General features: G+C 36.7%; 1 protein-coding gene across 3 annotated transcripts in view; it reads right to left on the reverse strand.

Moving 5' to 3' along the window:
* Positions 1–27,534, reverse strand: part of RASSF5 (Ras association domain family member 5) — a 76,035-nt gene that overhangs the window by 28,051 nt on the left and 20,450 nt on the right. For 2 of the 3 annotated variants that reach the window (XR_014492084.1, XM_083359275.1), the window contains exon 2: positions 18,169–18,290. Coding sequence is in view for 2 of the 3 variants with exons in the window: in XM_083359275.1 (XP_083215401.1) it covers positions 18,169–18,290 (122 nt within the window). In the remaining variant the exon portion in view is untranslated. Of the gene's footprint in view, positions 1–4,479; positions 5,030–18,168; positions 18,291–27,534 lie in introns of those variants that run through there. The other variant, XM_083359276.1, reaches the window with a different exon arrangement.

Below are 27,534 nucleotides of genomic sequence, written 5' to 3' on the forward strand. Positions count from 1 at the left end.
CATAACTGTTTGCCTCTGTTTTAGAAGACTTGGCAATTTAAGCAGTTTCTTAGAGTTCTAGTTCCTGTTGCAGACTCCATTTTATTTTAAGAAAGCAGGATGCATTACTATCTTAACATGATGCCTTGGTATCACATTGCACAGATTCAGTTTCATTGTAAGATCAGTCACTGCATTCAGAGATGGAAGGAGGTCAAGAACTAAAGCTATTTTCCTCCACATTGTTCAGTTGAAAGAATAAAAAGTTACAGAAGATAGAAGTTTGCTTTCCTTAACAATGTAAGTCTACTCTGTATGAAATCATGCACTAAGCCCACTGCCAGATGTTGACATAAGAATAGTGATGTAGCTGATGTTTTCCTTCTATGCACAAGAGATACATGATGACAAAATTGAATATGTCACCTGTTTTTAATAGTAATCCTGGAAGATGGTTTGTGGTGCAGGAAGAAGCATTCCACCAACATTAAGTGTAACATGCTTAAAAAAAATTGAATTTAAAGTACAGATCCATGAAACACTGCATTTACACTGTTTAGAAAAGTGGCAATCCCAGGAAAAGATTCTCATTAGACATACTATATACAATTATTCTCTCCTATAATTATTTAATTTAGTTTCATCAATATTCTTCCTCCAGACCAAGTCACCAGGAAGTTCCCAAAATGATAAAATGCACAGATATATTTAACCTTCTGTAAAACATCTATTCTTCTTCTATATTGTGTCTTTATTTTGTTCTTGCATACTTAATCATACTTATTTGGATTTTGTGTGTATGTTTCTCTTTTATTTCTTGCACTGCAGAAGGCAAGTTAATTTGCCCTACATCTTTGAGTTAAATACCACGTGTATCATTCTGTTAAATCAAATCAAGCAATAAAATAGCACAATTGTAAATGTCACTTCAATTTTAGTAGAATAATTTATTTGAGGTCATACATTTTTTCATTCACCAAAAACATAGAAGGGCAACCTAGTCACATTTTTTTGTTAAAGAATTTGCACAGACTAGGAAAAGGTGGTGGCAATATCATATACAGGTGTACTGGCTTTTAGACATTCAGATAAACTGAGAGTTGCCAGTCCTAAATATTTTCTAATAAGAGAAGTGTTACTGGAAGACGATACACTCAGTCATCTACCTTAAGGAGAAACTATTGCATCTAATCCTAATTATTACTTTTGCTACTGCAATACAATAAGCACATTTTCCGAGATGTAGTTAAGTCACCTGACACAGGATTCAACATTATATACATTGTATTTTACTCCTAAAATTAAAACCTTTTGGTTTTAATTAGTACATGAAAATATAGTTTTCTGATGGAAAACAACTAATTTTGTTTGCATTGAAAAATAGAAGAAGATAAAAGTCACAATATTGTTGCTTCCCTTAGCTAGTACATTTGCAATATTATATTTTTTCTTCATCTTCATTGCTGGGACAATGAAACAATAGTATTCTACAGATTTTGCAAATCCCTATTCTCTTTTTTCAGAATTCTTAATCTAGAAAGGAAACAAGATGGATCATATCCAATGTAGCAACCTATTCATAAAAATGTGGGCTTAAGCCATTTTTATTTGCTTTCCTTAGTCTGGAAATCCTGCAGTTATTTGGTTCACCTAGTATGGTAACTACGTTTACCTACGCTTGTGGAGCCGTACTGGAAGTTTATTAGAGAAGAAACAATAACTGTTCTGACAAGGGTGCTCAGGTATAAATGAACTGAATCTTCTCAAATTTGAGTTCAATTTTTTTACAAGTCTCTCAGAGAGAAATCATGAATGAATGCATATAGAACAAACATCCTTTAACTATTAAGAGTTAACAAATGCACAATTTAAAAAAACAGCATTCTTTATTTTAGGATTCAATCCAAATCAGTAACATTTCCAGAATTTCCTACATGGAAGCAAATTCTCCCACTTAATTTGTGTGCTCTTGTACCTCCTCTGAATCATCTGCTGCAAGACATTATTGTGAACAATATTTGGCTACTTAGTTCATTTCAGAAATCGTGCCTAGCTGCCTCTATATTTCTGTTTCTCCACAAAAGGAACAGAACAAAATATGCAGCGTGGAAGATATGCATGTGGTATGTTACTACATATAAACAATTAAGACATTAATATACCTATTAAACTACTTATCCTAAAGACCCTTTTATTTTTAAAATGGCAACAGATAAACTATATTATTATTCTAAACTACAACAGTACTGTAGACTGGACTACAGTGAATCCAAATGGTGGGAAAATTAAGGGCATCATGGATGCTGTAATTTGCATCCAGAAATTGCACCAAATCACTGGGCAAAAAAGATACCAGCAACATTAAGCATTACATTAACATTGGAAATTATGAATCTGAGCTACCAATTTCACAACTGAAGTTTTTGACAGAGAAGTTTGGAAATCCAAATAATTTTCTCCAAATACAGATTGCTGTTTTTCTTAAACTAAAAGCAAGAAAAAATAAATGGGAATAAAAATAAAGGCAGAAAGAAATTCAGTATGCAACCAATGTGTTCATTTTATGTAAAGATGTTACTGTATGATTTTTCTTCCATTACAAAGGTACGTGATTTCCCTCTAAATGCATCTCCCTTCCCTTCCCTTTCCTTCCTGCCTAATAACCTAGATGGTTTGGTGAACCAAAGACTATACAATTTTTCCTATTCAACTGATTTCTTCTTTCCATGATTTCAAGCATCAGTCCTAACAATATCTGGTTAACATGTCAGACCAATAAAGGAGGATCTTCTTTCAGAAGGGAAATGGCTGCTACAGACCGAGTGCCTATTCACTTCCTTTAAAAAAAAAACCAGTTGGCCTATGTTCACTTTTCCATTTGGAGGGGAAAATATATATTTTTCAAAGAAAATTAACATTGTCTTGAAACAATTTTTACAGCTCTTGCAGCACACACACATGTAAATAATTGCAAATACTCAATCTTAAAACAGTTTACACTAACCTCTTTAGGATAAATATCACAAGAATGGATAATACCTCATATTCATTCTAGACCTCTGAGAATGAAAGCCTTAGACCAGATAAGGCTCAACAGGGACAGAAATAAACTGACTTTGGGTCAAGTATGCCAAATGCAAACACAACAGGTAAGATGGTCCTGCTTGGTGTCTTGCAGATCTCTTTCATAATCCTCAACCCTAGTTAACAGGAGACCATCAAGTTGTACAGTGCATTGGCATCAAAGAATGAGGTACTATCACAGAACTTATTAGCTAGAATGTATTTATTATATAGTGAGCACTAAGGCTAGGGTATACAAAAGGATTTTACCCTCACAACAACCTAATGAGGTAGGTTGGGCTAAGAGACATTGGTTGATCCAAATTCTGAGTGGGAAATTGGACATTGCTTTGTCACAATCCTACATGACATTGGAAAGATATGTTAGGCCTATCTCGGTGACCCTGATCTTTTATATCCTTTAATTGCCTACAAGTGTCAATCTGTTCAATGCTCAAAATTGCCTCTAAGATTACCAACTTCATGGTAAGCATTCATCTTCGCAGAGAATACTATCCTTATAATGGTAACCCACATTTCTAGAGAGTTCCAGACACATGTCTTTAAATAAATAAATCTGCTGATTTCATTTCTCAATTGAGTCATGTCAGTAGCAGCATGAAATTCCTGCAAGCTAGTTATGCTTAACCTGTTAAAGAAACCACACACACACACACACACAGAGAGAGAGAGAGAGAGAGAGAGACAGACAGACAGACAGACAGACAGACAGACAGACAGACAGCTTTTTCTTTTGGCAGTTTAAATCTCCTTAAAATTAATCTATTTTCTCTAAGCTTTTATTTACCTAAAAAAAGTTGCTACAAATATCCTGTGCATTACAACAAATAAGAAGCAAGATGTTTAATTTTTTATGCGCTCCAATCTTATAACTATGACTGTAAAAGCCCTGCAAAACTAGTGATACAAATAAATCTATAAATCAGATTATATACAGAACATTCTCCTCATCTATGAGAACCAACACTCCTGAATATGTGAATTGGTCTACGGCCTCTATTTGTAAATCTATGGCATTGACTATCCACACGAGGGGAAAATATTCAAGCAAGAATGTCTTGGAGAAGAAACACACTTCACACATCATTAGACTGAATATACTAGGATCACATTTCAATTGTCATTCATTTACTTTATCAACAAGCCACAGACAAGTTTTGTAAAGTTAATTTTGCAAAAATATTATATATGAAGAGCAAGCACAGCATCTCAATCAGCTAACTTCAACAACCAGAGAACATCATACCAATAGCAAAATCAAACATTGGACAAATATAATCTCATAATAATTGCTTTCAGCACCTATTGCAAAAGAATCCCAATCAAAGATTGCTAAGCTGTCAACTGATTTTGATAGACTGACATCTAAATTTAGAGATTTACCATGGAAGTTTAAACACTGTAGAGTCTTGTTACCTTTGCAGCGAGTTTGCTCTGGGGATTCCTAAACAAGGTGGTTTTGGCTGTAAAAAAACACTCCTCCAAGTCTTCATCCAAACTACAGTAGCCACTACTCATGCTCTTATGGACAGTCATCTGAGGAAGAGTTCCAAGATCTTCAGAACATGTCAACTCCAGGAAGCCAGACAGTCAGGTACCTCTGAGTCTCAGCTCACTGCAGCAACTGTGCAGTTTCTCAATCGAGTTCCTGTGCAATCAACAGTGAGCACAGTTTCACCTCCTCCAGCTCCTACTTGCCATGCCTTGTAACAGTTTGTTCTCATCAGCAAATCAAATAATGGTGCTGGATTTTTTCTTTCTTTTTCTTTTTTTAACAAAGTAAGCAAGCAAGCAAGAGTGAAACAAAAAATCTTGCCAGGAGAACCTTTCCTTTCCTCCTCCACCAAGCTCCCTCGTTTGGCTGTTTTCCAGAAACAAACTGGGTGCCAGGACCCGAGGGAGTTTTCTTTTGCTCTTGACTCACAAACTTGCTCACCATCTGTGCGGCTTCATTGGTCTCTCTGCAAGCCTAATTGCGAGAGCAGTATCGCCTTCCTCTGCCCCCACCCCCCACCCCACTCTTTCCTGATTCTTTTTCTCTTGAACCACTTCCTCTTGCAAGATTTCTGACATAGTTCTTAAGAGAGCATTGACGGTATCTCAGTTGGTTTTGAGTGACACAACTTGGGAATGGAAGAAATAGAGAAACAGAGTTATACTCCCACAGGGGAGGAAACAACCTGCTTCTGGCTCTCCAGTATCCATAGCAAACCTTTACAAAAGGGAGGGGCAAAGATGAGAGCTGCTGATTAAATATGTATTACTTGGCGTATGCTCCCAGGTAAACATCCTACAGTATGATAGGCTTAAGGCGTAAGTAGTGAAAAGCTCTCCAAAATTATGCTTATCTATTCTCCGCTCAGTATCTATTTTAATAAGTTTTTGCAATAGAGAGTGGGGGGAGAGAAACTAATGGGGAAAGGATGTTGAAGAATAATCATGGGATTCCACAAGGACTTTAGGGACATTTAGAAAGTTGGGCCTCTACTGGAGATGGTCTGTGACACCTGTTATAATAAGCATCCATGTACATTTCCTATTTCATATACTGAAATATATCTGACTGACATATATGGTAAAAGGAAAGAAGAAAAACAGAGATTCCCTAGCAACATTTCAATGCAGGAACCCATCTGTGTTCTGTGCTAATTTTAGAACAGTCAGAAAGATTTTTTCCAGCATTCGTTGCTCAAAGAAGTGGCCGCTTTTATCAGAACCTTAGTAATCATCATCCATCAGAGGTTTTTTAATTATTTGTCACCAACTGTTATGTTAGAAGTACTTTGACACAATAATTTCAAGCTTAGTCAAATAGCCCAGAATGGGGTTTTTGGTTTTTTTTTTAAAAAAAATTCCTTTGATTTCTCTAGGTTTAGGCTGAAATACTGATCTCAGCTACCTTCTTCCAATCTCTGGGTGTCAAAATATCTTTGTCCAAGAATACTAATATTTGCTTGGAAAGAAAGAGCTTTTTAAACACATTTCTTTGCTACAACTTGTCCAATCCCTTTCTTGTAAAAATGCATTTTAAAATCTGTGCAACTCTATAGGTTTTATACTCACAACCCTTTTCATTTCTGTATATTACTTCGCACATTTCAACCTGCTCAATTAACTATAGCTGAGGCACATATGCATCTTTTTTAATATTTGTATTTCCTGCCAAAGGATAATAAGTTTCAAAGCGGCAACATTAGCAGCTTTGGGTTGGTTTGCACAATATATGAAGGTAACTGATTTACTTGTGGTACACTGTACAAATATGTATGGTGATTCAAGGATTTTTTAAAAATTAACATTCAAATAAACCATTTTTTTCCACTAGGACTTATGGATAGTCAGTTAGAAAAGACACATGGGAATTTAGTTTTATATGTGTTAAGTACAGCAATGCTACTTACCTTATGAAAAAGATCAAAAAATAAAGAACTACTTACAATAGACATTGGATTAATAATTACAAAATTAACAGAAATTTCAAAATTGACCTGTTTCATCAGGGATAAAACTACAAATACTTTCTTAAAAGATTGGAAATCCTTCATAGACTTTTTTTTTTGGCTGAAAACCAAGTCAATAAAAATGACTTGATGATTTCTGCATTTGCTGATTGAAATACAGAATATAGGAAGAAGTGAACTATGTGATATAACCTCGATGGGAACATACTCAGAGTCCCAGGTTTGCATTTTCCCAAATCTTTGAGTCTGATTTGATTATTTTTATTTAGCTCCTGACCTTTAGGAATAATCCCAATGTGCTTTTTCAAAAAGGCAACTGGACTTTGTTTGTTTAGGAAAGCACCTTTGGGACAACCATGAACTGGATGACTGAGAATCCCCATAAGCCTTTCCCACCAATGACCTCCAAATCAGGTGAATGACAACTCCCAGAATTCCCTATCAGCAAGGCCAGTATTAGAGAGAGAGGCCTCCCAGAAAGGCAGGGCGGGTGGATAAATGAAAGTACTGAAGAAGAAGCATTGCAATGCAAGCTCTACCATTTTTGTGCACTCATCATGATGTTATATGAAAGTGGTAGAGCCTGCATATGATGGGATGATGCTGCTTTTGTCATTCTGACAAAATCACCATATTCAACAGTAACATCTACCTGGAGGTTGGGAAAGAATATATCACCTGTGCTTCATATTATCCACAGCTTCAGATGCAATTCATCACTTTATAAGTCATTAGAAGCTTGATAAGATTAAGAACTCTGACTGGCATAATAATTTTAAAAAATGTCAATGAATATACATACCTCAAGGACAAACTCTGCACATTAAAACTATCTACAGTTCTGCTCTGGTAGAACCCAAATTGCAGTTACACTTGACATTTTCAACTTTACTCATCCCTGAAATTGTCACCAAAACAGGTTTTGTTTTGGTAAATATTGAACCAATAAACACCACGGTTCTTTGTGTCCAAAAGAAAGTTGACAATGATAACATAACTTAAAAACCAAACAGCAACCAAAAAAATTGGACAGAGGCAGAAGATGTATAATATACAATAGAACAAGATTTAACAGGATAGGTTGTACATTTACCTTGCCAGACATCTAAATATTTTAAAAATTAGCATGGAAGGAAAGGGTGGCACTCAAAAGAGGTTCCTTTCTTCACTGAGCAACGTTTGGTTAAAACACTATGTTTGTGGTCAGAAAGATGAACAAACCAGTTTTCCTCTAAGAAAACTTTACAACGTGACACGTGATTTTTATTACTTCACTTCATGATTTTATACACTTATAAAATCATGAAGTAGCTAAGTTTGCATTAATGTGCAAGATCATCTCTCAAACATGTATGCTTAAATTGCCACCATATAGTATGTGCTTTCCAAAAAATAATCACATTATTGCATTATGATTTTAAGATTAATTTACAATAATAACTTATGTAACTTTATCAAAATGCATGGTCCTGAACAGAGAAATAATTCCTTATCCTCCAAAACTATAAACAGGAGCTAAGAACCAAGTTTTCAATGGTATTTTAATGCCTGCCATAGAATGATCTACAAAAGGCTATCTACAAAATCTAAATCCTTGAAAACTTTGATTTGATAAGACATTAAAAAAAATCTCACAGTGTGGCAGAGGTGATCGTCTCACTGCCTCACTGGTTAGTCTGTATGATTACTGCATTCCTCTAAAAAGCATTAAGGAAACATACAGCACTGAACTTTTGCACACTTATGCCAAGTGGCAATCAAAAATTACAGCACGTTTCCTAGTTATCAGCACCTTTGGACCAGTTTAATCTCTAACTAAGTGGCAGATTTCAACAGTCGTAGTTACATAAATATCTAAATTGAGTCATATGATAAATGTATGTATTTTTTTTCAACAAGATGTAGCAGTCCTGTTCATCTCATAATTGAAGTATGAAAAAACCTGTCTGTCTGCTTTTTTTGAGCACTGTCCAATAATCTTTGTTTTGGCATAACACCATCCTTAGTAAACATGTGCTGTCAATTAAATTAATTTGTCTTTCAGCTCCCCCAAGTGCTGTTGATGGGTAAAACATTTAGTTATACAGGTGTTTATATCCTGACTGTCAGGATGGGAAGAAGGAAGGGTCCATGCACAGGAGTTAAGTCCACTATAATTGCAGAAACTCTTAAAACATTGCTAGACATCACTATCCACTAGTAACTCAACAGAAGCTAAATAAAAAATAAGACTAGCAGACTGTCAAACAGAGATCATCAAGATAATTCACAGCACCATTACATTTAACAAAAATTACATTTTCTGAATGGTAACTTTCTAGATTGCATGGTTTACTCTTCAAGTAAACTGAATCATTTATAAATTATAGAAGATATATAAACTGGTACAAAATAAGAAAGTGATTCATTTCTCAAAACACTGAAGAAGAAAAGTCTACCAGTCACTGGATCAGCGTTATTTAAACGTATAGGAATTATTCTGACTGAAAAATTTACCTAATCCCTTTTGAAAGACCCTACAAAAAGCCTACAATAAATGTATTACAACTTGATCATTTTTTAGTTTGATTAACACTTTCCCAATGAACAATATTTTTTCATACAAATACTCTGGAGTGATTGAGCATCAATGTTTAAAATATTTATTTTTCCTCAAGATCACATATGTATAGCTCAGGTTTTTTTGGGAGGGGGGAGGGAAGGCTGCCATTTGTTTTTGGTTTTTGTACCTGATTCACTTCTTTTTAATTATGTACTTCAATAATGTTTGTTCAAGTCTCATCATTCTACTATGTCTATGATTTTTCTTTAAAATAAAAAATATTGTTTTTTTTTATAAAAGGCAAATAATATTACAAGAACAATAATTAAGATAAAAATAAGGGAAGTTCAAGTTTTTAGTATATCATGGGTGAACTTATACTGGATATGTAAACATGTAAAAAACAAGAAAAAAGTCAAGAAAACAATTGTTCCATTAGTGGAAGAAAGTGGCAAGAAGGTGACAAGCAACAGGGAGAAAGTAGAACTACTTAACCCGTTTTTTGCATCCATCTTTACACAAAGGGAAAAAACACTCCAACCTATCAAAAACAGTATCATAAAAAACAGATTAGAAAGACAAATTAAAATAGGCAAGAAAATGGTAAGTGAGCACCTGTCCACCCTAGACAAGGTTCAAATCACCAGGACTAGATGGATTACCCCCACCCCCAAGGTTTTCAAGGAACTGGCAGATGTGATCTCAGAACCACTGAACTATATCTTTCAACGATCCTGGAGCACCAGGGAACTACCAGAGGACTGGAAAAGAGCTGATGTAGTTTCCTTTTCAAAAAAGGAAATATATATTTGGTGGAGCAGTGGGCTAATGCCTCCTTAAGTAACCCCAGCTGCCTGCAATTAGTGCAGGTTCGCATCCCACCAGGCTCAAGGTTGACTCAGCCTTCCATCCTTCCGAGGTAGGTAAAATGAGGACCCAGATTGTTGGGGGCAATTAAGCTGACTTTGTAATAATGCCGCTTGGGGGGGGGGCGAAAGCCCTAATAAGCAGGCATATACATAGAATGAAGGCTACTGCTAAGCTTGTAAGCCGCCCTGAGTCTTCGGAGAAGGGCGGGATATAAATGGAATTAAAATAAAAAATAAAAAATAAAATATATATATCCAGGAAATTACGGACTTATTAGCCTGACCTCAATAACTGGGAAGATCCTGGAAAAGATAATCAAGCAACAATTCAGTGAACACCTAGAGGCAAACATAGTCATAACCAAAAGCCAACATCTGTTTGTCAAAAACAGATCATGCCAGATAAATCTTACTGCATTCTTTGACAAGGTAATAAAATTACTAGACTAGAAGAATGCTGTGGATATAATTTACTTAGACTTCAGTAAGGCATTTGATAAAGTAGACCACAGCCTACTACTAGATAAGATAGAAAAATGTGAGTTAGACTGCATCGCCACCAGATGGATTTGTAACTGGCTGACCAGCCGCACTCAATGAGTAGTCCTCAATGGAAGTAGTCCTACATGGAGGGAAGTATGCAGTGGGATACCTGAAGGTTCTGTTTTAGGCCCAGTATTCTTCAACATCTTCATCACCAATTTGGGTGAACTGTGAAAGGGATCTTGGAGTCCTAGTGGACAATCACTTAAATATGAACCAGAAATGTGCCGCAGCTGCCAAAAAAGCCAACACAGTTCTAGGCTGCATTAACAGAGGGATAGAATCAAGATCATGGGAAGTGCTAATACCACTTTATAATTGGAACACTGCATCCAGTTTTGGTCACTACAATGTAAAAAAGATGTTGAGACTCTAGAAAGAGTACAGAGAAGAGTAACAAAGATGATCAGGGGACTGGAGACTAAAACATATAAAGAACAGTTACTGGAATTGGATATGTCTAGCTCAATTAAAAGGACTAGGGGTGATATGATAGCAGTATTCCAATAACTCATGGGTTGCCACAAAGAACAGGGAGTCAAGCTATTCTCCAAAGCACCTGAAGACAGTACAAGAAGCAACGAATGGAAACTAATTAATGAGAGAAGCAACCTAGAGCTAAGAAGAAATTTCCTGACAGTTAGAACAATTAATCAGTGGCACAACCTGCCTCCAGAAGTTGTGAATGTTCCAATACTGGAAGTTTTTAAGAAGAGATTGACAACCATTTGTCTGAAAAGGTATAGGGTTTCCTGCCTAAACGGGGAGCTGGTTTAGAAGACCTCCAAAGTCCCTTCCAACTCTGTTATTCTGTTCTATTCTGTATAAAGTTACCATCAAACACCCAAACCTATTGAAGGTTGTATTCACTTAGCAGTGTTTGTCAACCTCTCCTTGTTGTTGTTAGTTGCAAAGTCGTGTCCGACCCATTGCAACCCCATGGACAATGTTCCTCCAGGCCTTCCTGTGCTCTACCATCTTCTGGAGTCCATTTAGGTTCACGCCTACTGCTTCAGTGACTCCATCCAGCCACCTCATTCTCTGTCGTCCCCTTCTTTTGCCCTCAACCTTTCCCAGCATTAGGCTCTTCTCCAATGAGTCTTTCCTTGTCATTACGTGGCCAAAGTATTTGAGTTTCAACTTCAGGATCTGGCCTTCTAAAGAGCAGTCAGGGTTGATCTCTAGGACTAACCGGTTTGATTGTCTTGCAGTCCAAGGGACTTGCAGGAGTCTTCTCCAGCACCATAGTTCAAAGGCCTCAATTCTTCGGCATTCAGCCTTTACGATCCAACTTTCACAGCCATACATTGCAACTGGGAAGACCATAGCCTTGACTATATGCACTTTTGTTGACAGGGTGATGTCTCTGCTTTTTAGTGTGCTGTCTAGATTTGCCATGGCTTTCCTCCCCAGGAGCAAGCGTCTTTTAATTTCTTGGCTGCAGTCCCCATCTGCGGTGAACTTGGAGCCCAGGAAAATAAAATCTGTCACTACCTCCATTTCTTCCCCATCTATTTGCCAGGAATTGAGAGGGCTGGATGCCATGATCTTAGTTTTCTTAATGTTAAGTTTCAAGCCAACATTTGCACTCTCCTTCTTCACTCACAACAAGAGGCTCTTTAGTTCCTCTTTACTTTCTGCCATTAGAGTGGTATAATCTGCATATCTTAGGTTGTTGATATTTCTCCCGGCAATCTTAATTCCAACTTTTGATTCATCTAGCCCTGCCTTTCTCATGATGTGTGAAAAGGATGTGCAGAGCTACTCTTAAAAAAAACACAAAAGTTTGCACAGAAAAACAGGATTGTGAGAGTAATGAATTGTGTACAGCAGCTACACAGATACACTGAGTTGTGTAAAGAGTTTACCTGTAGGATAAAGTAATAGCACAGTCCAAGAAACAGTCCAGGTCATACACAGATACTTAAAGTATAGCCGATAGCAACACTCCAAGGATTATCCACTACAGAGTCGTCTTACCAGGCAGTAAGTCAAAACACATTAATCACAGTTCTTCAGGTTCTGCATACAGTAGCAAACCAACCCACAAACCACGACAAACAGTAATCAATAGCAGAGACACATGAATTGTAACAGAGAGAGAAAAGCCGTGTCTCTAGCTCCCTCTTATGGCCATTAGGTACATTGCTGACCAATCAGCAGAAAATATAGCACGGTGCATTCACTATTAAAGGTATACAATACAGCTTTAACTGCAACCATACAGTCTTGGTTTATATAATGCCAACCCAACCAGTTAGGCAATAGACATAGTCCTAACAATGTGCTTTGCATATAAGTTAAACAGGCAGGGTGACAGTATACAGCCTTGCCAGATTCCTTCCCAATTTTGAACCAAACAGTGGTTCTGTGTCCAGTTCTCACTGTTGCTTCTTGACCCGCATATAGGTTTCTCAAGAGACAAATAAGATGGTCTGGTACTCCCATCTCTTTAAGAACTTTCCACAGTTTGTTGTGATCCACACAATCAAATTCTATAGCATAGTCAATGAAGCAGAAGTAGATGTTTTTCTGGAATTCCCTAGCGTTCTCCATGATCCAGCATATGTTAGAAATTTGATCTCTAGTTCCTCTACCTCTTCGAAATCTGCCTGTACTTCTGGTAGTTCTCGATCCACACACTGCTTGAGTCTAGCTTGTAGGATTTTAAGTATAACTTTACTAGCATGTGAAATGAGAGCAATGGTGCGATAATTTGAACATTCTTTGGGGCTGCCTTTCTTTGGAATTGGAATGTAAACTGATCTTTTCCAATCCTGTGGCCACTGTTGAGTTTTCCAAATTTGCTGGCAAATTGAGTGTAGCACTTTTACTGCATCGTCTTTTAAGATTTTGAATAGCACTGCTGGAATACTGTCACCTCCACTAGCTTTTTTGTTGCTCAGCTTTTCTAAGGCCCACTTCACTTCACATTCCAGGATGTCTGGCTCGAGGTCAGTGACCACCTCATCATGGTTATCAGGAACATTAAGCTCATTCTTGTATAGTTCTTCTGTGTAATTTTTCCACCTGTTCTTAATCTCTTCTTCCTCTGTTAGGTCCCTGCCATTTTGGCCCTTTATCATGCCCATTTTTGCATGAAATGTTCCCTTCATCTATTCAATTTTCTTGAAGAGATATCTAGTCCTCCCTATTCTATTGTTTTCTTCCATTTCTTTGCACTATTCATTTAAGAAGGCATTATTATCTCTTCTACCTATTCTCTGGAATTCTGCATTCAATTGGGTATATCTTTCTTTTTCTCCCTTGCCTTTCGCTTCCCTCCTTTCCTCAGCTATTTGCAAAGCTTCCTCAGACAGCCATTTTGCTTTCTTGCATTTCTTTTTCTTTGGGATGGTTTTAGTTGCTACCTCTTGTACAATGTTGCAAACCTCCGTCCATAGTTCTTCAGCTACTCTGTCTATCACATCTAATTCCTTAAATCTATTTGTCACCTCTACTGTATATTCATCAGGGATATGATTTAGTTCATACTTAAGTGGCCTAGTGCTTTTCCCTACTTTCTTCAATTTAAACCTAAATGTTGCAACAAGAAGCTCATGGTCTAAGCCACAGTCAGCTCCTGGTCTTGTTTTTACTGACTGTATAGAGCTTCTCCATCTTTGGCTGCAGAGCACATAGTCAATCTGATTTCTGTGTTGACTGTCTGGTGATGTCCAGCCGTCTCTTGGGTTGTTGGAAAAGAGTGTTTGCTATGACCATCGTATTCTCTTGACAGAATTCTATCAGCCTGTGCCATGCTTCATTTTGTACTCCAAGGCCAAACTTGCCTGTTATTCCGGTTATCTTTTGGCTTCCTACTTTAGCATTCCAATCCCCCATGATGATGAGGACATCATTTTTTTGGTGTTAGTTCTATAAGGTGCTGTAGGGCTTCATAGAACCAGTCAATTTCATCCTCTTCAGCACTGGTGGTTGGGGCATAGACTTGGACTACTGTGATATTGAATGGTTTGCCTTGGATTCGAACTGAGATCATTCTGCCATTTTGGGGATTGTATCCCAGTATTGCTTTTCCTACTCTTTTATTGACTATGAAGGCTACTCCATTTCTTCTGAGGGATTCTTGCCCACAGTAGTATACCTGATGGTCATCTGAATTAAATTCACCCATTCCTGTCCATTTTACTTCACTGATTCCTAAGATGTTGATGTTCAGTCTTATCATCTCTTGTTTGACCACGTCCAGCTTTCCTTGATTCATGGATCTTACATTCCAGGTTCCTATGGAGAAAAAATCTTTACAGCATCAGACTTTCCTTTCACCACCACATACATACACAGCTAAGCATCCATTCGGCTTTGGCCCAGTCGTTTCATTCTTTCTGGTGCTACTAGTACTAGCCTTCTGCTCTTCCCCAGTAGCATATTGGATGCCTTCTGACCTGAGGGGCTCATCTTCCAGAGTCATATCTTTTTGCCTTTTTGTACTGTCCATGGGGTTTTCATGGCAAAGATACTGGAGTGGGTTGCCATTTCCTTCTCCAGTGGATCACGTTTTGTCAGAACTGTCTGCTATGACTTGTCCATCTTGGGTGGCCCTGCACGGCATAGCTCATAGCTTCATTGAATTACGCAAGCCCCTTCGCCACGACAAGGCAGTAATCCATGAAGGGGTCAACCTCTGCATCTTAGTGTTATATTCAAGTGTCATAAATCTTGAAGTCCACGTACAATAAAATTTCTAGGGTTGAGAATCATTGTCTTAGAAGTTATTGGTATAATAAGAAGAGCTGAAGGGAGGAACAGGGTAAAAACAAAAATAAACTTTCTATTGCAACCTTTCCTCTCCAGGCTCCCTCCCAACTAACTTTTCTTACTAGAAAGATTTTGAAGTAACCTCTTGTTGAGTTTTTTTTAAAAAATTATATCAAGAATCACATGTTCCTTTTAGGACAGAAGTTGCCATCCCTCGTCCTAAGCAAAGTTAATCACAGTTAATGGGATATGCTTTTTTTTGCAAGATAGAAGGAAGGAGGGGTTTTCCCCTAGTTACAAATATTTCCCTGCACAAAATCCATTGAAAAGAATAGATGTGCCATACAAAAGAATAATAAATCTAGAACATATAGAGAAACAAAGAGTTGACATTCTTTGTACTCAGAATGTGAAAGAGTAAAAACTCCAATATTTTAAAATTGATAAATGAATAAAAAGTGTTACAGGAAATTCAGCATTTCCCATGAGGCAGAAAATCCATTTCTCTACTAAATTTATCTCCCATCCAATGGAAAAACAAAATCAGAGCACTTTATTCAACCCCAGAAATCAAAAGAAGAAGTAGGCTTTTCAAAACCTATTTATTTTTCTTTTCTTATTAAAATAAAAAAGCCCTTTAAAGACATTTTTCCTCTTTTAAATTTTCATGATCAGATGAAATACATTTGAATCTTCTATGGCATGGCTCTTGTATCTTTTATAAAAATTATAACTTCTGTTACCAAAGGATCACTTTGAATAGCATGTTAGTGAGACACAATATTAAGTGAAATATACAATTATGCATATATTTTCCAGAAAACAAATATTTTTATTATGGAAGTCTCCTGCTAACTGTAACATCTGGATGAAACAACTTGGCTTTTAAAATTTGCAGCTGGGGTCAAGAGAGGAAGCGCAATATACCCTAGTCCTCGACTTACAACCACAATTGAGCCAAAATTTCCATTGCTAAGCAAGATAGTTGTTAAGGGAGTTTTGTTCCATTTTACTACCTTTCTTGTCCCAGTTGCTAAATGAATCAATGCAGTTGTTAAGTTAGTAACACGGTTGTTAAGTGAATCTGGTTTCCCCATTGACTTTGCATGTCAGAAGCTCGCAAAAGGTGATCATATGGACCCAGGACACTGCACCCGACATAAACAAATGTCAGTTGCCAAGCATCTGAATTTTGATCATGTGACCAGGGGGATACTGCAATGGTCTTAATTGTGAAGAACAGTCATAAGTCACTTTTTTCAGTGCTGTTGTGACTTCAAATGCTCACTAAGCGAATGGTTGTAAGTCAAGTTGATTTGCAGAGATACTTTAGTTACAGAAATACTGTACTAGAACCAAGAGGGACCTGGCTAGAAGAATGGTTGTAGTTCAGATGAAAGTCATGAATATATCCAGACCAAAATAATAATAATAATAATAATAATTCATGGGACCCAAATTCCAAAAGCAGAGGTGTAAGGGAGACTGAAATTATTGTCTAGAGTATACAGCTTCCAGACACCGCCCTATTAAAGTCTTGGAAATCAATGCCTCCCAAACCTTTTTACTGTTCTTCCTTCCTTTCCATCCCTCTTTTCTAACCTGACTCCTGGGCCCAACAAGCAACCCTAACCTGCCTTTGCTTATTCTTGCTTATTTATATTCTACTATCTCTTAAATTTATTTTGGTTTGAAATTGTAAGCCACCCAGAATCAGCTTGGAGGCAGGCTATACCTAAATCTAAAAACAATAACCAATTCTGACCTACTCCTCAGAGGAAGAGCTTAGATCATGATCAACTACAGGATTGTGAAATACAACCTACTAATTTTGCCACATTGTTCCAACTCCTCTATGGAAGATAATGCTTTAATATCATGGCAACAATGCCACTTTCTTTCTTCTATATTAGTGCAACATTTCTAAAATAATGCCTCTATAGTACCTTCAGATGTTTTATCCATTTTTCTATGTTTTACAGGACAGGGAGTATATTACCAGGAATCTTCCTTTTATTTGCTAAGACTGCCTTTGGATGCTAATGTGGAGAGCGCCTTGAGGCATACCTGAAAATTAAAATGCTGGTTGAAGTGTTTTGCTTTGTAGAACATCAGCTTCTCTTTTTTTTCCAATGAAACGTATCTTTAAAAACAAGTGACGTTCAATATGGCAGGAATCTGGCAGGTGCCAAGAAAATATGTAGGAGCTCTAATTGCTATCTCCAGACTTAGTGAAACATTTATTTGTCTTACATTCTTGTGGCCAAAAAAGATTTGTCTCTTCCCATTGTTTAGTAGCCACTGTTCAGAGACATGATATCTCAGTTCCTGCAAATACCACCTGGTCATTATGAAGTAGAACCTCATGAATTTGTCCACCACCATATTCTGAGGTTGCAAATTCCATCGCAGATCCTGGCATCATTGTGCCACTAAAACATAAGGGTTTTTTTCTGTTGCACTTCACAATCTCACAAAACCCTGGCTCCTTCCTTATGTCTTCCTTGATGTCTTCTCTTACATCAGTACTATTATCAGGAATAATCTGTTGGTTCTGCGCTAGAGATGGCATGTGACATATACTGTGAGAACATGTGGCAAAATATATTTTGCTGATTTCACCTTTAATTTGCATCAGTGTGTCTAATCTAAATACCCATTTAGCACAATCAGCAATTTACCAAATGTAGGCTAGCACAAAATACCAGTATTTTCATATGGTCAGATATACGAGCAGAGATACAAATTATAATCGTGTGAAAAAGATGCATCCCCACAATGGGAAAAAGTCTACTGGAGAATGTAATATCAATACTTAGGTGGGGGGATTTCTTTACAAATTCTCAAACTTTGACAAAATGCCATTACTTCTCTCACCCACATCTTTATGAATTATTCCTGTATTATCCCTTAGCTTCCAGAAAAGACTCAGTTCTGTTCCTCTTTAGGTGGAGATGCTATAAAGTCATACCTGGCCATAGTTCTGTGTTAAGGTATTGTCTGGTGAAGGTTTGTTGTGAGGCTCTCCTTCCCGCTGGCTGCAGTCCAGCTGGATGAGTCTTCTGCATTCCTGATGGCAGGTGTATTTGCAGTCTGGGGAGGAAGAACGAAATGAACTGTAATTAATAAAATATGGAATAAACAGTAAAGCCCAGGTTTCTTCCGCAATGTGTGCATTTTGCAGCACTAAAGACATAGCAAAAGGTATAAATTAGTCTGAGAGATGGCGAATGATTAAATCCAGTGGTGGGATTCAGCCGATTTGCACCAGTTCGGCAGAACCAGTAGCTAATTTTTTGTTGCCCAGGCCCAGAACAGACTTCCAGAAGCGGCATCCACACAGAGAACTGGTTGTTCACATATTTGAATCCCACCACTGATTAAATCCACAGGTTAAGCAATCAGGTTTAAAGAAATCAAAAATGAAAAAGGAACAATGAACTGATGTCACTCATAAAAGTATAAACACCAAAACATAATTACAAAGAAAAAAATTAGTCTTCCTTTTGAAGGTTTGGTCAGCCACAGCTTCCATACTTTTTATTATATGTAGGAATGTACACTAGTTCCTATCCATATAAACAAACAGCCCCCTGAAAAATAGCTCACCAAAGCAATGTGTTGTAGCTTCCTAAACAATTGCATAATCATAGGCTTCATTTTGCACAAACAGCAGATGAAATCTGAAATCTGTGCCTAGACTGTATAATTGCATACTAAAGGTGAGGGAACTGCATGGCTGATATTTTTTTCCAGCAAGAAAAAAAATAGCATGTGAGACTACAGTTTAGTCTCACTATGTGGAAGAGATTTTGTATAAACAACCAAACATGAAGACCATATCTGCAGCCTAAACTGGTTCAGTCCAAAAAATACCTTTACGTCATTTATTATTTACTAGAAACAGGTCACAGATCTCCAGTGAAACCTGGAAATCAAACAATGTGGAACAGCAAATGTTCAAGGGGTGGGGGAGTAATTTAGTCATAGCACCTAAAAGAACCTGATGGAATAATATTTAATGAAGTAGAGTCCACTTATTCTCATAAATGAATAATCCATAATATAAACATTTTATGCCAAAATCAATATTCATGCCATAAGATTCTCTGTTGAACATGGGAAGCACTCTACTTGAGGCCAACGTCTTTATATCTTAGATCAATGTTTTAATTGTGATGGAAGAAAAACCTCTTGAGTTTTGTTTTCTACATAATACTAAGTACTTCAGCCATACGAGTTTGGCTTACCATTCAAACAGAAGCTAATGTGGTTTGTGCTGTTGTGATAACACCACATACAAAAGGTGCTATATATGTTTTGGACTACAACTGGTGGATTCTCCAGTCAACAGTGTCAAGAAGTATGGATTATGGCAGTTTGATGCCCCAAATATCTGATGAATGTCAGGTTTCCTAAACAAAGGTAGTAAACTGATCTAATGTGTGCTTACGTACTGAAGCTAATCCACCTTCACAATTAATAAAGCAATTATTGTCCGTATTGTTCCTGAGAATATAAGAATGCATGTGCTGCTATCTTTATATCTTTCTTAGACCTGTCCCACTGGCATCTAAGTGACTGTTTTTGGAATCTGATGGACCTCCTAAGCCATTAGTTTAATCCAACAGAATGTTATTTACATTGGTTTGGCTTGAGCAAGCTCTCAGGTGAAGTGGCCATGAGTAAAATAAGGGGCCACTCATCACAAGGTTTATAGAAATTTCATCTTCAGATTAATCACTAATAGACAGCCCAACACTTTCTTTAAAACCATGACAGGAGCTGTGCCTAACATGTTTCCCACAGTAGAAATCCTGCCTAATGTGAGATAATGTTAATGGACTCAGCTGCCTTGCTAACATTATAGAAATAAAATGTTATTCTTATTATACTAAGAGGCTGCTATTAGAAAACTGAATGTGTTGTCAACTACAGCACTTGGGATCCAATGTTAAGAGGGGAGAGAGAGAAAAGAAATCAATTATACCAAAAAGCATTGTAATTAAAAATGAAAATGTAAAAAGCAGCTAGCCATAGTGTATGGATGCCATTAAACCAAGCCTCCAGGGAATAGCAATTCCTCTCATACACAAGTGATAACTTAGGGGGGGGAAAGTGGCAATTCTTAATATTTCTAATTCGTAATAAGTTAAACATATCTTTATTTAGTTCATAATCACACATAAATGAGTTACATAAAACATTATGTAGGAATTATTTAGGAATCTTAAGAAATCAAGTGTTGTATTTTGGGAACAACACACAGACACATTAACCAATGACAACAGTAACATTTAAATTGACTTATGATTTGGGTAAAAAGGATTTTCTGATAAATGGTTTTAGGTAATGAAGGAGAAAGTTTGGGAAGCCTAGCTGTTGTTGTTTTTTAAAGTATATTTTCCATCAAGTGTGTCCAAGTTTGCCCTATGAGCATCAACAGCAGAACAATCCAACAGAGTCTTCAGACACTTGGAGTAACTTCTTTTGAACACCCTTTGCCTTTACAACTAACAGCAGCCATGTCAAGCTTAGCTTCCTACTCCTGCCCACTCCAATTGGACTAATTAAACACCTATATTGTTTTGTTTTGGTTATGATTTGTTTAAGATACAAAAGATTTTTCCTATGTTAAGATTATTATTATTATTATTATTATTATTATTATTATTATTATTATTATTATTATTATTATTATTATTATTATTATTATTTATTAGATTTCTATACCGCCCTATTCCCGAAGGACTCAGGGCGGTTTACAGGGCAAAATAAAAACAGATAAAAGTACAAAAATTAAGATAACGTTAAAATTAAAATAGGATTAAATAACAATAGCCCAAATTTAAAATTTGAATTTAAAAATTAAAAATTTAAAAATTTAAAACCCCTCAGTCCAGGCCAGATAAATCAAACAACCAGGTTTTTAGGTCCCGGCGAAACGAACGAAGGTCTGAATGTAAATGATGCTTTATGGAATCATCTAGAGAGAAGAAAGCTCAAGTACCAATACTTTATTTACACATCATCTTTTCCAGTTTTAAGTTCATTCAGCCACTGTATCATAATTTTATTCCCCTCAATACTATTTCCACTTAATAAACAGCACACACCAAAAAAGGAATTGGAGAAGAAACTCTATCCCTATAATGACTTCTTCAGCTTGTAAAATCTTTCAGTACGTGGACCTAACCCTGCCTACAGCTAGTTCCAAGAAGAGTGAAGCATGTTCCATTTCATTAAACTATTGCTGAAGAAATAATGTAATATATGTGAAAATGAAAGTCACTTCATAATCCATCTAATTACATTTAACTCTTCCGCACATAAATAGTGTGTCACAAAGAATGGGAGTGCAGAACTACCGGCTATATATATACTACCATCAATCCTTCTTTACCCTCCAGAGCCCCCTTTAAGGTCTGGGGGTTAAATGGCAAAATAGGTATTAGTTCTATACATGCATACACCCTTGTAAAAGCATAAGGAACTCTTTCACATCTTATCCACTCCCTCTCCAAGCCTCCTCCACAAGAAGGTTCTAGAATAGGATCCTCAAGCAGACAGAAGTTTATCAAACAATTCTGTTTAACAAATGATATCTGGTACCACTCTCTAAAAATCATTCTGACACAAACAGCACATATTACCACCAGTACTTAAGAAATAACTGCAATTTATTGGTTACCAGCACCATAATGTTCTTCAAGCATCTCCTTGTAATTATGAGATGTGGTATGGCTTTGAGATGAAATGGCAAACATAACAAATCTTGCGCTACAATTCTTGAGTAGCATCTGTCTTCTGGAAAATTCCTTCCTCCCTCTGTTTCAGATATACAAAGGCACATACATGACCTGGATATTAAATGAACTATAAAATAACAAACAGTGTAAAAGATTTATTGTTGTTGTTGTGTGGATAATCTATGATTAGACTCATAATGGAAACTTAATAATTCAAGTCTAAATCAAGGACAGAAGGATTACTAAGAATATAGGAAGTTGCAAGCAGGGTGGGTTTTTTTTGTAAAATTAGGGTGTTCAGGTCCAATAAATTAAATATTTTCAGATATTGAGAGGGTCCTTTATGCATTGCTCTGATGGCTCAAATCCTGATGTAAACAATGGATTTTTTTGTAGGTGTTCAGATTCTATCTACAAGACCCTGTATTTCATATTTTTTTCCAATTGTTTTTCATCAATCCAAGTATCACCAAGTATAGCAAGATCAATTAACCAGACTTTTTTCTTTTCAATAGCTGCTACATCCAGCATGTTATGAACAAGATGCCTCTCTGTTTGGAGATCTTAATTATATGCTCACCCAATATATTTAAATAGACAGTGCACACTGAAGTTCTATTTGAAGGAAAGAGGCATAGAAATAAGCTCTCTCTATGGGAGATGTCCCCAGAAGCATAAGTGGGCACTACTCTCATGGCCCTTGACCATTCAAAATGGTCTTTAGAGTTTTATGATTATAAGATACAGCACCTTGTATATTGTTTCAGGATGACTGCTGTGATGGATGTTGTGACTGGATTTTATTATGCAAGTTATTAATCTGTACCATTTAGAATCTGATAAGTTGAAGCAGCACAGAATGATTATAAATAAATAACTGGACTTCTCTTTTTTAATCATTTTCCCATTTTTTACTACTGGTGTTGGACTACACCTTTTTATTTGGAAGGAGAATTCATTTTACTGCATCTAATCAATACTATGTTCAATAGCTATTTTACAGTTCCAGACTTTGGCTGTTACCTGTGTAATGTAGTGGGTCCGACGCAAGGAAGAGACGCCAGCCGGAGTACAAGTTCAGCTCTTTATTGCGGGGGGGGGGGGTTCATACTGGAGAACAAGGGCTACCTGGCCTCCTTATATACCTGGCCAGGTAGGCGGCTAGCCAATGGGGTTGGCCCTAGGTTTCCCGCCGAAACTGAGTTTCCCGCCAAAACCGTACAGGCCAACGCCCCCTGGTGGCTGCTGCTATGCAGATGTCTGTACCTGGATACATAACAACCTGTGTGTAATGCTGTCTCAGGATCTGCCTTTTTATTCTTTTCATCCATGTTGAATAAAATATATTAAGAATTGTAAGGGTACAATCATAGAAATTCTGCATTTATTAATAATGGCAGGGGGAAGGGGGGGGAGGCAAATACTACTTTAAGCCAAAATGGAAATAAAACATTTAATGAAATGTGACAAGAGCATCTTTCTCTATCCATAAAAGGAAATCGAACAGAAGCATGGCATTATGAGGGAAGAAGGGCTAAAAATATGTAGGAAAGTTGACTAGCTCAGCACATGAAGCTTAATTTTTAGTGATCTTCACACATCAGTTGAAAAGGAATATGAAATATGGAATTCAGAGAAGCAGAAGAATAAATCAGAAAAGAACACAGAAGTAGCACATATACACCTCGTTAGTATACAGGGCTACACAACTTTCTGGTTCAATATATTGCATGTGTGATTCCACTGGTATCTACACACATATCTCTTTCTAAATGAAAGTCATGTTAATTTTTGCAACAAACCCCCCCCCCAAAGATTTGTGATACTTTAACAATTAACACATTTATTATCACATTTGATTTTACTGAGAAAGAGTCAAGGAGCTACATTTATCACAAAACTTTCAGATCAAAATACCTTCAGATTCTTTCCAAAAATTCTGCTAACCCACATCTTCTATAGACGTAAAGATGACTAATGAGAGAATTTAAATTGCTAAACACCTCTAGGAATTTATTATTGTGCATGTTAGCAGAATTTTTTTAGTTTCTGAACCCAAAATGATAAAAAGGAAGAAACTGGTTAGACGGATGGGAATCAAGCAACTCTTTTCAGGATCTGCATGACTTTCAGAACATAGAAATTGATCTATTTGGCATTGTATGCTTCATTAAATCTGTATAACCTGGCAAAACAGTATGAAATTTGGGGGGGGGTTGCAGAGGGAAGAAAAGACAATTCTAAGATATTCTATCTAAACTGTTTTCATAAATGCATTCAGTATTAGCTCCAGAATTGCAAAAATGTTCTTCAAATACAAGACAACACACAAAAAAGCACATTCTTATCAGGAAATGAACATTTTATAAACATTTCAGATATGAATTTTCTAGTTCTGGATGACAGCTACTTTGTCACCACTGTATAGTGATGAAGATTTTCCCCAAAGATGAAGAATAATTTTAAAAAACCCTAATGCTAGCTCTAGTCCTATTTGAGCTACTGGTACCATCTAAAGCAGGAGTCCCCAACCCCCGGGTCCGTGGTCCTGTACCAGGCCACAGTATGCCAGCAATCAGGCCGCACAAATAAGCAAAGCCCCACCTGGGGGATGCAGGCAGCACACAAAACTACGCCCCTCCGGTCCGTGGAAACACCTCTCTCCATATAATCGGCCCCTGGTGCCCAAAAGGTTGGGGACCTCTGATTTAAAGGGAAGTAAAGTGTAGAGTGCCATGGCTGCAAGAAAGCAAAATCTTCCTAGTGGAGTAGACAATACAGTATTAAAATGCTAATTTAAAAGACTTTAGAATTGAGAGGTCTGACTGGATATTCTGCTCAGTTACCATGAATCAACCATACGCTGCTGTTTCAAATAAAAAGTAAAGGGGGTGGGGGCTTTGAGTGTTTACTGGAATATGGCAGACTCAGAAGTGATTTTTGAACTGTTTAAGGAGAAGTGAGCAAGATACTGGCAAGTCTGTATGAAGTGAAAAAAGAACTGCACTTGGAAAGGAATGTCCCCAAGTACAAAGGCACAATTGTGTTGACAGAGGCAAAGCATAAGGACTCACCTTGGAAAATGAATAAGAATCAGACTTTGTGAAATTATTACAATTAAACAAGCTTTATAGAAGGTGGGGCATTATAAATACATCAAAAACTCAATCACATTGCTCTAATTTAATAGCCATAAATGTTGGTTCTTCAAAATCCTTGTACAATTTTAAATTTCTATTCATGACTTCAATGTATGTTTTAACTCTTTTTCTTTCCTTGCAATTGATCTCCTGGCTTCTAACCTGTGGCTTCCTTATTAACTTATTATCCTCTCTCAGGCATCAGAAGAGATTCCTTTATATATCACTGATTAGTAAAAGGTAGCCCAGTGAATTAGTATTTTACTCCATCGTCTTAATTTTTATTAACATTATTATACATTGAGCAGCTGACTTTTCCTGCTATTACGGTATTTTTTGTTATATATCACTTTATATTCACTTGCCCCAAAGTATTCTGTATGTTACTTCTTCCTTTCCTCATTCACCTAACACAAGCATCTATATCGAACAATAGAGTTGCAATGTTGTTATGCATTCGAGAATGATGAGATTATTACATAAGTATAAAATAATAATCTCTGAATATCAGCCAACATGTATGAAAAGTGGTCAGGATACTGTATTACACTATTAGTTGAGCACACACACATATGCATACATATACACAGATTTTAGAATGTTGTAGAATACCATGCAAAGGCTTCGGAATCGTTATTTCTTTTACTTCTAGCACTTTGGATATGGGGAACAGAGTCAAAGGGCATTCAGTACATCTGAGGCTGACAGTGCCACAAAAAGTAGCTGTATTAAGAAAGGAATACTTCCCACTTTTCTTGTAAAAATTGCACCTCTGTCCAACTGTGTAGGGGAGCCAATTCAGGGGTTAAATATGAAGTAGGGATGCTAAATTTCTGCAACGCAAAAGCATAAAAAACCCCAAGAGAAAAAAAATGTGGCAATGTACCATTTAGCATTTATCTGGTATGAGATGAATATATTTATATTTTTGTCTGGAGCAAATTTTGCTTAGATGTGCCTTAGGGCAAGAGCAACATGATTATTTTATTTAAATGAAGAAACTGAAATAAAAGGAAATACGGTATACTAAATATAGTAATGGCTGGTAAGCATCTTAGCTGTAAGAGTGGCTATGTAGTAAAGGATGCCTCACATCAGTCTGGAGATAAGTACTGTAAGCCTCATTTACAAACCGGAAGAATAGCAAGGCAGGATCTAGAAAATATTTAGCCTAAATTAAGTTTAAATATTTATTTATATCCCACCTTTATTATTTCTATAATTCAAGGCAGTGAATGTACCTAATATTCCTTTCTCATTTCCCCACAAAACAACCCTGTGAGATGAGTTGGACTGAGAGAGCGTGACTGGCCCAAGGTCACCCAGCCAGCTTTCATGCCTAAGGCGGAACTAGAACTCACAGCTTCCTGGTTTCCAGATTGGTGTCTTAACGACTACACCAAACTAGGTCCCTTCTCATATTTCATATCTTCTGAAGATAAGGTAAGACAAGACAAGACTAACTCTATTGTCACACTGGCCCATATTAAAAATTATACACACACACATACACATATGCATATATATATACCTGTGTTAATATATATAAATCTAGAGGAAAGCACTCTTCCATTTTAAAGGTTAATTATTTAGGGGAAAACTAGTCCTCTGTTCAGGTGAATATAATAGGAAAAGATTTATTAATGATGTACAAGTGCAGACCTCAATTGTGCAATAATGTTTCTGTCTGTGAACTGAATACTACTATCTTTAAGCGAGGCTTTCAGAACTAATGCAGGAAATCCATTCCTTCACTCATCACATTGGCCAAGTACTTCAACAGTCAATTAAGCTTATTAATCAAGAGTGCTTCGCAAATCTGTTGCATAGATCTGTTCTAATGCTTCTGAGCCTCCTTTCCCATTCTGTTGATGTGTGCAGGCGAAAGACAGAATTTCACTTTCCAATGCATTTTTAATCAACTAATGGCCAAGAAAGATGGATTTACAGCTGCATATTGTTGTGCAACTTATAATAGTTACATTTTTTTCAGCTCTCCCACATCATTTTTAAGCCATGGTATTTTCATTCGAATTTTTTTCTTCCCATGCAGAGTACAGAGGTCAAACAGGATAGAAACAGTTAAAGTGCAAGTATGAATATTTAATTCTCATTAGAATGATCTCCTCCATGTTTGCTTTTTCCTTTTTATATCATAATTTATATCTTAATGTTTAATTGAACAACTGCATATATTCCAATACCGAGCCTGCTTCCTTTTGATTATATCACAGAGTGTATATCAACAATAGATGTTACAATTTAGCCCAATAATATAACCTGGCTACTTCAGTCTGATGGTAGGTTATGGGGATTTAGTTATCTGAGGTATGGAGATAAGCAGCATATTTGAACCCAGAAAGAATATGGGTTGCTTAATTTATCTGAAAACAATGCTTACCTTGGACCCTTCTATTCTTTCATGTTGATCTTCTTCTTATAACAAGT

Source organism: Vipera ursinii (genome assembly GCF_947247035.1).
Source record: "Vipera ursinii genome assembly, chromosome: 3".
NCBI lineage: Eukaryota > Metazoa > Chordata > Lepidosauria > Squamata > Viperidae > Vipera > Vipera ursinii.